The sequence below is a fragment of the Spinacia oleracea genome, chromosome 1 (assembly GCF_020520425.1).
Source record: "Spinacia oleracea cultivar Varoflay chromosome 1, BTI_SOV_V1, whole genome shotgun sequence".
Taxonomy (NCBI): domain Eukaryota; kingdom Viridiplantae; phylum Streptophyta; class Magnoliopsida; order Caryophyllales; family Amaranthaceae; genus Spinacia; species Spinacia oleracea.
Genome location: NC_079487.1, coordinates 102,933,918 through 102,947,351, shown reverse-complemented (window position 1 = coordinate 102,947,351; position 13,434 = coordinate 102,933,918). Strand labels below are relative to the sequence as shown.

Here is a 13,434-nt window from a genome sequence, read left to right as displayed (position 1 = left end):
TGGATAGTTTTAATCACTCCAAGTACGGAGTACATTTGAACACTACCAGTTCCCAATTCCTCAGTTCCCAATTCCCAGGTCTTCGCAAGTCTCGCACCCTCGCAGCGGCCAAGCCAGGAACAACCATGGCGACTGACCTCAAAATTCGCAATGCCTCTATTTTCTCTCTCCTCTTGTTCCTCTCTTTTCTTCTTGGATCATCCTCTGCGGCGACTGATCATGATCTGCGAATCACAAATGCTGAGCGCAGAGTATGTTATAATCGATTTATTTTTAAAATTTAAGTTGTTGATTGAAAAATAATCAATCTGTCAATTATTATCGATTTCCAGAAAATTGTGGTCTTAATCTATATCTACATCCTTCCGTTTTTGCTAGCTTTTGGTTGTTGATTAATTTTATCTATGTTGCAGATCGATTTGAGTTCTCATATCATCAAGGTGTTCTTAACTCTAAAGGTATGTTGTATACAATTTATTTGAATCAGTGAATCACTCTATTTTCTGCTACTCGAAATACTGGTTGATTTCCTGTTGAAATGTATTGCTCATGAATTCAATCAAGCTATCAGAGCTGATGATATGTATATTTTCTGATTGTTTTATGGTTGCTCGGGAATGAAAGTTGTGCTAGGAGAGTAATCCACTGTATTTGAACCTCAAAAAGACGAAATGTGTTTTTAAGTTGTTTATTATGGTCATATTGACAGATGTTGAGCTGTGCCGTTTTGCTGGTGAATTCTCTAATTTCCTAACTAGGAGTAGAGTTTTTGACTAGCATTACCATCATTATCATCATTATCATTACCCCATTGCCTCAAAAAGGCTCCCGCAAGAAGCGGGGTAAGGGGGGTCGGGTGTACGCAACCTTACCCCTGCAATTGCAGTGACTAGAATTACCATGGGAATAAATATTGATTTTCCTTACAAATTTACATACAAATCCATTCCCATAGAGACCATTTATGACCGGCTACCAAACCAGCCATAAATATATTGAAATTGTTTATGGAGAAATTTGATTTGTGTTTTTCGATTACATCTCATTCTGCATGAAAATTTACCTTGCTGGGATGTACTTTGTAATATTTTGCTTGCTAAGGCTGGACACAATCCACACACCGGGACACATGCTCATGCCAACCCATTAAACACACACACAGAGACATACAGACACACGCTACACCTATTTATGAGTGTATGTGTTCACATACACACGCATATTGGTTTATATTTTGTGGTGCCTGTATGTGATGTGCTAAAATGCTTCAGGTTGAAAATAAAGGAACATCTCCTACTTCAGAAGTCATCCTTGCTTTTCCACCAGCCCAGATTGATCATCTAGCGTTGTTAAAAGCAGCTGTATCAGGGGGGAAGAAAAAGAAGAAAACATACACGTCTCTTGATGTCAATCCTAAGCTACCTGATGGGCCGAATGGAACAAAATATTTTTCTGTCACTTTGCTTAATCCCCTGAAGGCAAATGAAGCTGTAACACTTGAGATCCTGTACATACTAACAAAATCTCTTGAGCCATTCCCATCAGAAATTAGCCAGTCGGAATCTCAGTTGGTTTATTACCGCGATAGTGCGATTATATTGTCGCCATATCACATTGAACAACAGGCAACTTTTATCAGGACTGCAAGTACTAAAGTGGAATCATACACAAATGTGGAGCCCACCAACCGTTCTGGTCTTGAGTTGAAATATGGTCCATACGTAGATCAGCCCCCACACTCATTTTCACCAATTATTGTACACTTTGAAAACAATAATCCATTTGTTGTTATTGAGGATCTTGTACGTGAAGTTGAGATCTCACACTGGGGAAGCGTACAAGTAAGAGAGCAATACACACTGTCTCATGCTGGTGCTCGGCTCAAAGGTGCATTTTCCAGGTATTGTAGTTTTGTGTTATTGAGGTGTGTACATGATTTAATTTTCTTCAAAGCTGAAAGCAATGCTTCTAGCTACATTTCTGGTGTTGTTTATGACATGAAGAACTAAGGGAAGAAATAAAGATCTCTAATTACCTAAAATATGAGCCTAAAGAAGACCAAGTACACTTGTACTCCTGATACAGTTAGAACATTTGCGTACAGCGTACCGTTACGTGTATTAAAGCGCACCGCAAATTAGGTAACATGTACATAAGCGGATTTTTTTTTAAAAAAATGGGGATTAATAGCACTAGTCATCATGTGTTGAACACCGAACTAGACTGGGGACATTCATGGTCAAACAGTTAGTTATGCCATTGTCGTATTGTTGGTAACACATTGTTTTTTTCTAATTTTCACAAGCATGTTTCTAAGTTGAGTCTAGTATAACTCTGGCTGCCCGCTGCCGCACTGGCGCCAGTGGTTCACCGTGCACCTGTGGAAGCCTATGAATGTCTTTTAAAATTTTAAAAATATTATTATGAACCCTAATTCTCGACGTGGACATGTGATAGTATGCGTCATCACAATGTAAATAGCCTTAATTTGTAGCTTTTTATAATACTAGTATATGGTTCAAAATTGATTATGTCTTTTATTGAAGCAAGTGTCTTTATTTATTGAGGCATGCTCGCCTTAATACCTTCACTCTAGGATCCTATATCCACATTGTGCCTCTTGCCTCGTGAAACATTGGTATAATGATTGTAACATTTTCTTTATTTAGTTTTAACATTCCTTAGTGGGCTGTTGAACAAATTTATTAGAACTTTAGCTTACCGTGGAAATAGCTACATATTACCTTGATATTGGAGTAATTGGACACCTGAAAATGCTGACATCATGAATTAATATCTCTACGAAAATAACCACCATGTTTCCCCAGCTCCATCTCTTGTCATCTTGTGTACTTTACCTCTGGCTCAGCTCAATTCACATTTGGACTCCCTTTCTCGTTCCAATGATCTTATCCACATGTCCACATTATAATAGGTCGTTTTTTTTTTAATATTTATGTGGCAGGGTGGACTACCAGTCTAAGCCTTCTGTAAGTGGTGTAGCTTCATTTAAGCAGCTACTTGCAAGGTTACCCCCACGAGTAAACTCCGTTTACTACAGGGATGAAATCGGAAATATCTCAACATCACATTTGCGTTTGGATTTAAAGAAGGTAATATATTAAAACTTTATGCTTTATCTCTTCAACTTGATGAATGAGGATGTGTGTGTCTGGTTTCTGTAAGGTGTGGCTAGGCTTGCCTTTCGATTTATGTATTTTTAAACATAACTCACATAAGTTGCATTTTCATTCTTTGAATGAGCACTATGAGAGCCTCTTTTGGTCGACTTAAACAAACAATATCGGGTGATATTAAAGTGTTGTACTACCTCCCTTCCTTGAAGATGTACCCAATTAATGTAAACACAATTTCAGGCTAGAGGAGAGAGTGTAACTTTTGGGGACCACTTGCTTTGTTCATCATTATTGAAGAGGAAACAAAATGTGGTTTTAATATACTTTAACGAAAAGAGAGAGTGTTGGAGAGAGGGTGTATGGGTTATAGATGCATAAAATAGTACACGAAGTTTACGAATAACATTCCAAATAGGTACATCTTCAAGGAACGGCTCAAAACAGGAAGTGGGTACATCTTCATGGAACAGAGTAACTAGCAAACCCATTACGAAAAGCTTATGCCCTCTTATAAACATTTATTGTTGCTGAAACAGAGGAAGTGGGTAAATCTGAATATAAACAGTTCATTGTTGCTGAATGAACTGTTTATAAGAGTTTGGGATTGCTAGTTGCTCTTAAGCTTTTGTTTCTCTTAAGTTTATCTGAACATATTCGTTGCAAATCTGAATGTAAAATACAGTTTATGCCCTCTTATAAACATTTCACACAATTAACTATTTTTATGATTAAGAAAAAAAAACTTGTCGGGATTAATTACATTTCATTCAGCAACAAAAGCTTAAGAGCAACTAGCAATCCCATTACGAAGTGGAAGTAATAACCAGCACCTCATCAACTAAACAAATATTTAAGCTAAGATAAGGACTAAACCCTAACACAACTGAAAGATGAATGAAAAGCAAGTTAGCCCAATCCCTTGTTTTCTTTGAAATTTGACTTTGTTGACCTTGAATTATGGTTTAACCACTTCACCGCATGTATGTTTTAGAATTTTCATCATTACATTCCTTGTTTATCCTTCAAGCCTATTTTATCTATTTTCATTGTTGTTGAGCTGCTGAATGTTCATTTTCTTTTGTCTTCACTTCTTTCTTCTTTTCATAATTGGTTTTTTATTTTTGTTAGAACATCAAATAGGTGATGGTATCATAGAGGTAGTTCTAGGTTTATAATTAACGCTTCCTCCGTTCCAAATTAGTTGACGCGTTTGTTTTTGGCACACATATTAAGGAGAAGTGAGGATAAATGTAAAAGACTATAATTCCCTTACCCACCTACCCTCATCCCCATTCCCACCTTCATCACCACCACCAACACCTTCGTTAAACCGTCACCACCTTTAACTCAACAATAGGCCGATTTACCAAACAATCGGCCCATGCCCAATCCACAACAACAAAGAATAAAATCCGATTTTAAATCTGCGGCTGATTTCCATCAAAAAATGGTATCACAAGTTCAATTAACAGTTAAATTAGCAAATTGACCTGTCAAATGGTAGAGATTGGATGAAATTTGAAAAATCTGCAGGATAAAATCGGTGAAAATTTTCTGGAGGAATGCGGAGAGAAGGTGATGGAGATTGGAGAGAGAGAATGCAAAATCTGCTATTCACCAGCAGCTTGTGCTGGACTCAAGTTAGGGTTCCAAACCTGGATTTTCCGACCAAATGGTCTGCGAGAAAGGAGGAGAAAAATTGGTGCTGAAAAGAAGGAAGCTGTGGGAATGGGAGGAGAGAAGATGACAGGTGACATGAAGGTTGAAGGGTAGGTTAATGGGAGATGGCCGTGGAGCCGGTTGTTAGGACCTTAGGGGTAGGGTACATTAATGGAAGCCTGGGTCCTTTATGGCATGGGGTAAGGAGGAGAGAGAGTTAGAGGAAATTGTGAGGGTAAAATTGTCATACACACAAAACTTACCCAAAATAGAAACATGTTAATTAAAAAGAAACTTCCCAAAAGGAGTATGTGTCAACTAATTTGGACAGGAAAGTACGTTGCTTTGACCTATGGAAGCAAGTAAACTAGTTGTAGCCTTGTAGGACACATGAGGCAGGCATGGCCCTTGTCCCTTGATGGATTCTATCAAATTCAAGTGACGGATGGTATATTTTTGTGGGTTTTTAATTGTAAATAATTGACGAAAGCTTATTTTGTTTAAGTGACTGAATACGGGTCCTGTATATGTTTTTTTAGCACATTGGATGTTTCACCTTCCAGGTATCATGACATCATTTTCTGAGTAATATGATATTTTTAAGAGTATGCTTGTGTTCATGCAGTCAGAACTTGAAATAGAGCCTCGCTATCCTTTATTTGGTGGTTGGAGAGCAACTTTTGTCATTGGATATAGAGTACCTTTGGAAGATTTCCTATATGAATCAACTGATGGCAAGCAGCGTTATTTAAACTTCACTTTCGGATGTCCTATGGCAGAGACTGTCGTGAATAAGCTAACCATTAAGGTATACTGATTTTTTTAATTGACTAAATCTTGGGTTGTACTTCTGCCCAACCTAACAATTTACTTTGTCTGATAATCCCTGGTAATCTCAAAATTTCAGGTAGCCCTGCCAGAGGGGTCTAAAAATCCCACAGTTGTGGCGCCATTTACACTGGAACAACATTTGGAGGTAGATCGTTGTCTTTCTCAGTTTTCTTTATTCCGCTTGATCTATGTGGTTCAAATGTGTATTCAACTTGATTGCTGCACCGTACTTTTCATGTAAATGCATGATTTTAGGCTGCTCTTCCTTCCATTGTCAAACTTTTTTTTTAATCTCTATGAATCACAGACTACTATCTCCTCTTTTTGTTTTATTTATCAACTTTATGGATTTCCAATTGGCTTCTTTTGAACAATGCCTCTTCAGCCAAAGCAAATAGAACATGATTTTCTTATCAGTAGGCCTGGAAATCGTAGTCTGTGATTCATATGGCTGAATCGTTATCTTGGTCATGATCGCAATAATGGTAGGAGCCTGCCAGTCATTAAGTCACATCTTGCTGTTAATATGTTCTGTTGTGGTGCGTTGAGAAAAAAAAAGGAACACAGAATTGAATGGATTTGGACCATTGGTACATGAGGGAGAAGGAGGAAGCAGGGAAGACATGGACAGGGTGGGGGGAGGACATCCTGACCCATCTTTATTTTGTAGTGGCATTTTTTATCTCACAGGCTCATTTCAAAATTTCTGGCCCTTCTAATGTTGCAGACCACTTATTCATATCTTGACATCATGGGAAGAACTGTTGTGGTTTTGGAAAAGAAGAATGTGGTGCCAGAGCACAACTCCCCCTTTCAGGTGACATATTGTTTTATTTTTATTATTTATATGTGAGATATATGATATTTAATGAAGTAAAACTTGTTTAGAATCCCAATGGTAGCAAATTTAGGCATAAAACTTCCATGTTTGGTTTATCTTTCCATGTAAAAAATTTCCTTTTCTAGATCAATTCATAAAGACCCTTATAGCCAACAGTGGTATTGGGTTGTTAGTGAAACACCCTGAAATCATGCCTATGTTGGATCTATATTATGAAAACCAAATGGTGAAATGGGATTAAGGCTGTTGTCAGAAGTTTAATGTTTTTGCAATAAAGGAGGGCATAATTAACAGGAGAGGGGATAGGCGGACTTAAAAACTATGTAAGAGCATCTCCAATGGTTGTAGCTAGGGACTAGCTTGAAATTTATAAAAGTTTCAAGCTAATAGCTAGACCATTGGAGTGAAGATAATAAATTAAGCTAATTTGCTTGACAACTAGCTCCAAAATTTGCTAAATAAATAATTGACAAGTGGAACAAGTAGGATCAATTTAAATAACAAGCTATTTGCTAGCCATTGGAGCATAAATTAGCTAGAACATAAAATAGCTTGAAATCTTATGTGGCATAACAAGCTAATTGTCAAATTAGCTTACCATTAGAGATGCTCTAAGCGTCCCAACATAACTTGACAAAACAACCAGTCAGGTAAGGATCTGATTCATGTCGAGTGATTCCAGGTTTGGGTCTTTTGTAGGTTGTTCTTTTCATCATTACTTGAACATAGAGAATCTTAGGCTTCGTGTCAATCCAGAAATAAGGAGGTTTTCTGGTTTCCATTTGGCAGAAGTTATTATTACTTAAAGATTTTTAAAATGATCCATACAACGCCGATGAATGTTAGATACCCATACTAATAATAAACCAGTCAAGTTTCCCGTATCCGAGTTAATGGCAATATTAACATACTAAAGACCCCAACTTACTAGTCCCTCCTGAATACTTCAGTTACAAATACAAATGGAAAAAAAGTACTTATAATTCATGTTCGAGCAGTTTATGGGCATTTGACACATCATTAAGGAGATATAGTAGGTGGCCCTGTGGCGTGTGGGATTCAGTAGGAGTAGGAGTGTAAAGGTAAATACGTGATGAAGGAGCAAACTGGGAGGTCAGATCTGGTCGTGTTTGGGTTTTGTTTTTCGGGTTGGTCATTTGCCATTATGTGCTTCGTTAAATTTTCAACCCCAAAACTCAGGTGTGGAGCTGTGGACACATTGATGCGTATTGAAAACGCCAGGACTTAGATCTCAAAGAGCCTTCCCTTTGAGGGTTCTTAATAAAAGTTCTAACTAATTTTAAGCAAACTGTCTTTGCATAAACCATTCTAATCCTCACTAAAGCGTAGAAAATGTCTATACTAGCTGAAACTGTGCTGAAAGTTTGTGGTCTTGGTGTCCGATCATAAGCATCCAATCCTCATTCAATTGTGTCTAAACGAAGAAACCAATACCTACCACCCAGCTACCATCACATCTAATGATCAAAATACCACCAAACCCCCAAACACCATGAGTTAAATGAACAGACCATTGCTTGAAGCCGACGATGGATAAACTGTGCAAGAGGAGATCAGGAAGAGGAGAAGCAAACTAGAAGCTGCTGATGGATAAGCTGTGAAAGAAGAACATCATTCTTTTCAACTTCCCTTCATAGTTTTCAAACCCTTCAGCTTCCATTACGCTAAAATTTCAAGGTGCAGAAAAGTTTTTGGGATTAAGTTATGTTTCTAATTTTTTAGTAATGGGGCCCAAAATTCAAGACCAACCGTATAATCTTTTGGTGTTGTTGTTTATCTCCATATTACCATCTGCTATCAGCTGGAATTGCTGCTATCATACTCATCAACCATAAATCTCGGGCTTACAGTATTCCTCCCTTCTTACCTGGACTTTGATTGTGCAATACTCTCATAAGGAAATTTCTTCCCATGAGCTATTTGTGGTTGTATCTGTTTTCCATCCCTCTTGTCAACTGTAAATCTCAGCCTTACGTTACATCTCTCTAACCTTCTGTCAATCAACCATACATTCCTTCCCTTCCATTTTTTTTACTAACTGGCCATTCACTATATTCGTCATGGTCATTGAAAAACAATAAAGCCCTTCTGCTTCTGGTGTTGCTAGAAGTTCAACATCCAGATATTGGACACAGAAGAAATCAAGTAAAATTGCACATTTCCAGTTCTTCTTCTGATCAATTAGTTGGTTACACTTACACACAGGCAACACCATTGGTAAAGAGATTTTTGTTTATATCAAAGCTCTTATGCTAATGCTAGTAATACAGCAGTCAGAGATAAGATACAGCAGAAATGCATGCGTACTGACGGGCCTTTTGTTGATTAGTTAGTAGGTGACGTGCGGTCAATATGAGCAGATATATGCAGGCCCAGGCTGCTAAAGCATGAAGATATCAAGATGAGATAATAAATAAAAGAGCAAATGAGCAAATGAGTAGAAAGGTAGAGCTGTAAGAGGGATAAGATGGTAAAAGGAATTTGTCAAAAATGAAACGCAGTAGAAGTGAGTAGGACAAAAAAAAACACCATTTAACATTGAGTAAAAATAACCCAGAGGTAGTACTTGTTCAGTGAAATGATTTACCGTTCAGTAATTAACCTCTTTTTACCCCCCTTTTATATATGTGATTTAACTTTCTTGTTTCCAAGAGAATTTCAATTAGATCTAAACAGAGGGAATTGAAGTCCAAGAAAAGCATTACTGTTTCTGTAACTTGCATAATAACTGAAGTATTAGCATTTTGTCTTTACTTTAACTGCCTCCTGCATCACATGTAGTCATTGGCTCATAGGTTGGAGCTGTAATATACACACTTCTGAGTTCTGTATTACTAACATGCATGCTTCCTGCTCCTTCTAGTTGGGTAGCCACTGATATTGGTATTACATGTGCTTTAAAGTAAGCTGCTTACCCATTTTCTGTCTGCAGGTTTACTATGATTTCAACCCGGCCTTCATGCTTGTTGAGCCATTGATCTTGGTATCCATATTTGTTCTATTTTTCTTGGCTTGCATAGCTTATCTTCATGGTGATATTTCCATCCAGAAACATAAAACACCTTGAAACTTCAGTGGGTATGTAATGATAATGTACTGCTATTTAGAACTTAACGTCGTTTTTTTTTAATTGAACTAATGAAGTGCATCATTTTTGTGTTTAGCAAGGATACTGGAGAGGGAAACTTATCAGATGCCTGGGGCAAGAAGAGTAGAAAATTATCTTGAGGAAACCATATGCGCTTGCATGTTGTAGTTCAGCTGCAAGCAAGGCGATATATTGCATCCAAGAATGGCATCGAAATATTTTGTCGAGCTAGAAATACAAAAAAAAAAAAAAAAAATCACTGTAGTTTTAGGTGAATCCTGAAAGGGAGGTAGTTGTTGCATTCTAATATACTGTAGATTTCTTGCTGTGTACAAGGAGTATTCTAGTTGTAGATTTCTTGCTGTGTACAAGGAGTTAAAGCTCGTTTCCGTTGGAGAAACACTTGTGCGGCTTCAAAAGTCTGAATGATCTAAATTAAAGCTCTTCACTGCTGCCCCTTTTTTGTTCACAAATTATCATAGTATCGAATCATCAGAAATTGTTGGCTTTTAAATCTCTTAGTTTTTATTTTTATAGGTAGCTTTTTATAAATCTACCATTGTCAAGGAAATGCTAACTTCAGTACTATTTGTAATAATTTGCATTATATGTACCTGTTTTCACTTATTTAAACCTAATTAAACTTATACTCCTTAGAACTTAAATGAACTTAGTTAGACACTTAGACTTGATACAATTTATTTTAGATTTAACTACCTTGTGTAAGTTTTATCTAAATTTATTTATTCCTAAAATAAGTGATAGGATCAATCAGAGTCCCATTTCTGTTTTATTGCACCATTTCTCCTTACTCTACTTTCAGTGGTTCGTAGCAGTTAGATTTGAAGTGTGCCCATCGTATTACCGCACCATATTTGTTTTTGTTCAAATAACACCCCATGCTCAACTGGCCTTTGGAGCAAGAGGTAAAAGATGTTCCGGCATGGCTAGTGAAAGGCTTGTGAGGGGAAACTCACTCAACCATGGCAGCCAAATGTCGAAGATTGCCAACATGTTCAATTTAATTTCCAGTTGGTTTGTAAGAGCAATTCAGTTCAATGTAGCGATAGATCTTAGTTTAGATAGTTTGTAATATTGTTCATTTAAGTGATATGTTTCCTGTAAAAGCAGTAAAAGTAATGGATGACAAAGATTTTTATAGTTTCGTGTTTCAAGCTACAAGTTCATGACACAAACGACCTCTAAAAGTTGAACAGCCATTGCCTCACAAATTCCAACAATGCCTTCTATCCGTCCTTTCATTGAGGGCAACTATGTTACTCACTATGTTCTTTACATTTCCTTTTATATTATCACATAAATGCTTTGATATTCTATCAAAATTTATGTCAAATGATTATTTTAACCAATTAAATTCATTGGGTCATTGAATCTCTCACACTTTTCTAGTGGGACATTAAATTTTTCTCATTTTCCCAATATCAGATTTTTGATAAGAGTGAAAACATTATAAATGAACGTAATTTACCTTGTTTAAATAAAAACAAACAGAGGAATCTCAATGCACATTAATTACTCGTTAATAAACGTGCTAAAGTCCAAACGTAAAGAAACAAAAGGAAACGGAGGGAGTATAAGTGTAATATTTTTCTTTTCATAATGCAATATTCTATTCTATAAATCGAGTACAAAAAATTAGTACTTCCTCCAGTTTTTTTTACTTGCACCATTTTCTATGAAAGTTGCATATTAGTTGCACAATTTCTTTTACACAAATTCTTATTTACAAGTGGTGTACACTAAATAGAGTAAAAGCTAACCCAAAATGCTTAAAAGTTACCCTTATATATGTAAAAGTTATCTATTTTTAGTGATAAAAATTTTCATTAAAAAAAAAGAATCTCAATAAACTGGATAAAAGTTATCTTGGTGTACAACAAATTTATTGTACCTCTTGTGTTTGCAAGATTTTTTGTTTATTTTAGAGCAACTCCAACGATGAGCTACAATGTGTACCTAAGTTTGCCACATCAAATTTCTAACTATAATTGATTTAAACTACAAAGTTTCACATTGGTTAGATACAATACTTTTTAGCTCCCCATAATATTTTATTTAAACAATTTATTTATTTGATGTAAAATAAATTATTCAATATCCAACGAGATTTTGAGCTACCTGCTCAAAATAGCTACAAAATTTTTATAGTTGTTTATGTCATTGGCTATCTGCTCACATGTTTTTATTTTTTGTGAGCAGATCTCCTTTTTAACCATTGGAGTTGCTCTTATGGTATGTTTTTACATGCTTTTTAACGTGTTCACATATTAAATACCTACGTTACCCTTACTCGCATTCACATTTACCATTGTTACCTAACATTTTCGTTCTCTTGATATTTACAATTTTTCTAATCGATGTGACCAACTCAAATGGTGCAAGTAAAAAAACGGAAGAAGTATATCTCTAATTCCCAAAGTTGGCTACTTAGTATGAGAATTTCAACTAATTAAACTTCATTTTAATGGAGAGGAAGAAGATGAGGTAATAGGCTTGAACTTGGTAACTAGAGTATAAGATAATTAATGGGAACTATGAAACACACGTTTCCAAGAAGAACATGCACGCTACATAACATTAAGAGAGACGTAATTAACATCCCTAAAAGAATGAACTTTTGACTAAATTGGATTCAGAGTTTATGCATGATTTTTTTTCATCGTCTTGTTGCCAATTTTCTGGGTTGTTTCCAATTTTTAGTGTTTTTTTCCTATTGTTTTAGGTTCTTGAGAATTTTATTTGTAGAGTTTCAATATCTTGTAAGATTATCTGGATTCGTAAGGTTTTACGGCTTGATATCAACTTGTCCATCAGAATAGTTCGTGCATAGATCGCGAGAGGTTCTAATTTTTTTTTTTTGGCAAATATAGATTATATTACCAAAAGGAGAAGAGCAACAGCTCAAGGGTACAAGCAACACAACCAGTACACCAAGTCCCCAACAGGACCACAAACTAGCAACAAAACCTCAAAACTGCCTAAGCAAAATCAAAACAGCAATAAATGTAAATCAGAATCCCTGTATCTACAGGCAACACGAAAGATTACATCCCTACTAATCTGCTCAGCAGTTTGAATGTGACCAGCAAACACTCTTTGGTTCCTCTGCAACCACAATCCATACACAGTTTCAGCAAAGCCAGCAAGAAACAACTTGCTCACAGCAATAGTGTTCTTACTCATTCTAATTGGAAATTGGATCTCTTGATCAAAATTCTGCACAGCTCTACTAATGTGAAGGCCTTGTAAGAACTTCTGCCACACTTTCTTAGAGAAACTACACTGAAAAAACAGGTGTTGAGTAGATTCCAGCTTACTCCCACATAGACTACACAAGCCATCAGTAACAATCCCCCACTGCAGGATCCTATCCTTAGTAGGCAGTCTGCCATGAAGTGCAAGCCAAAGAATAAATAAGCTCTTGGGACTGGCAGAACTATTACACAAAACTCTTCTCCATTGTACCTTAGGAAATTGACCAAGTAGACCTTGATACATTTTCCTAATTGAATACTGACCAGAGAAGAAGATCTGCTTACACATAGAGTCATTCTACACAATTTCTCTACTACCCCAAATCTTCTTAAGAATCCAAGAAGCAGAACCAGGTAAAGCCATAGTAAACAGGTCTTTACCTTTAATGTAGTAAGCATTCACCCATTTGACCCAGAGTGCATCAGGTTTAAAAGCTAAACCCCAAAGAAGCTTTAGAATGGCAGCTTTGTTCCATATATGAAAGTTTTTAACATTTTGCCCACCGGCAACTCTTGGTCTGCAGATAGAGTCCCAAGCAATAGGAGCTTTTCTAGAAGTTTTGGTATCACCAGTCCAAAGGT

At 36.5% G+C, this 13,434-nt stretch overlaps 2 protein-coding genes across 2 annotated transcripts; one reads left to right on the top strand and one right to left on the bottom strand.

The window, feature by feature from the left end:
- Positions 1-10,236, top strand: LOC110801947 (dolichyl-diphosphooligosaccharide--protein glycosyltransferase subunit 1B). Its single transcript, XM_022007356.2, has 9 exons — positions 1-251; positions 414-458; positions 1,272-1,900; positions 2,966-3,113; positions 5,422-5,604; positions 5,704-5,772; positions 6,355-6,444; positions 9,422-9,567; positions 9,654-10,236. The coding sequence occupies exons 1-8, from the start codon at positions 126-128 to the stop codon at positions 9,554-9,556; spliced, it is 1,425 nt and encodes a 474-aa protein (XP_021863048.2). The 5' UTR covers positions 1-125; the 3' UTR covers positions 9,557-9,567; positions 9,654-10,236.
- A 2,350-nt stretch (positions 10,237-12,586) lies between these two features.
- LOC130465573 (uncharacterized) lies at positions 12,587-13,141 on the bottom strand. The gene has a single exon (XM_056834387.1). It carries the CDS (start codon positions 13,139-13,141, stop codon positions 12,587-12,589), a length of 555 nt encoding a protein of 184 aa, XP_056690365.1.
- Positions 13,142-13,434: the final 293 nt, after the last annotated feature.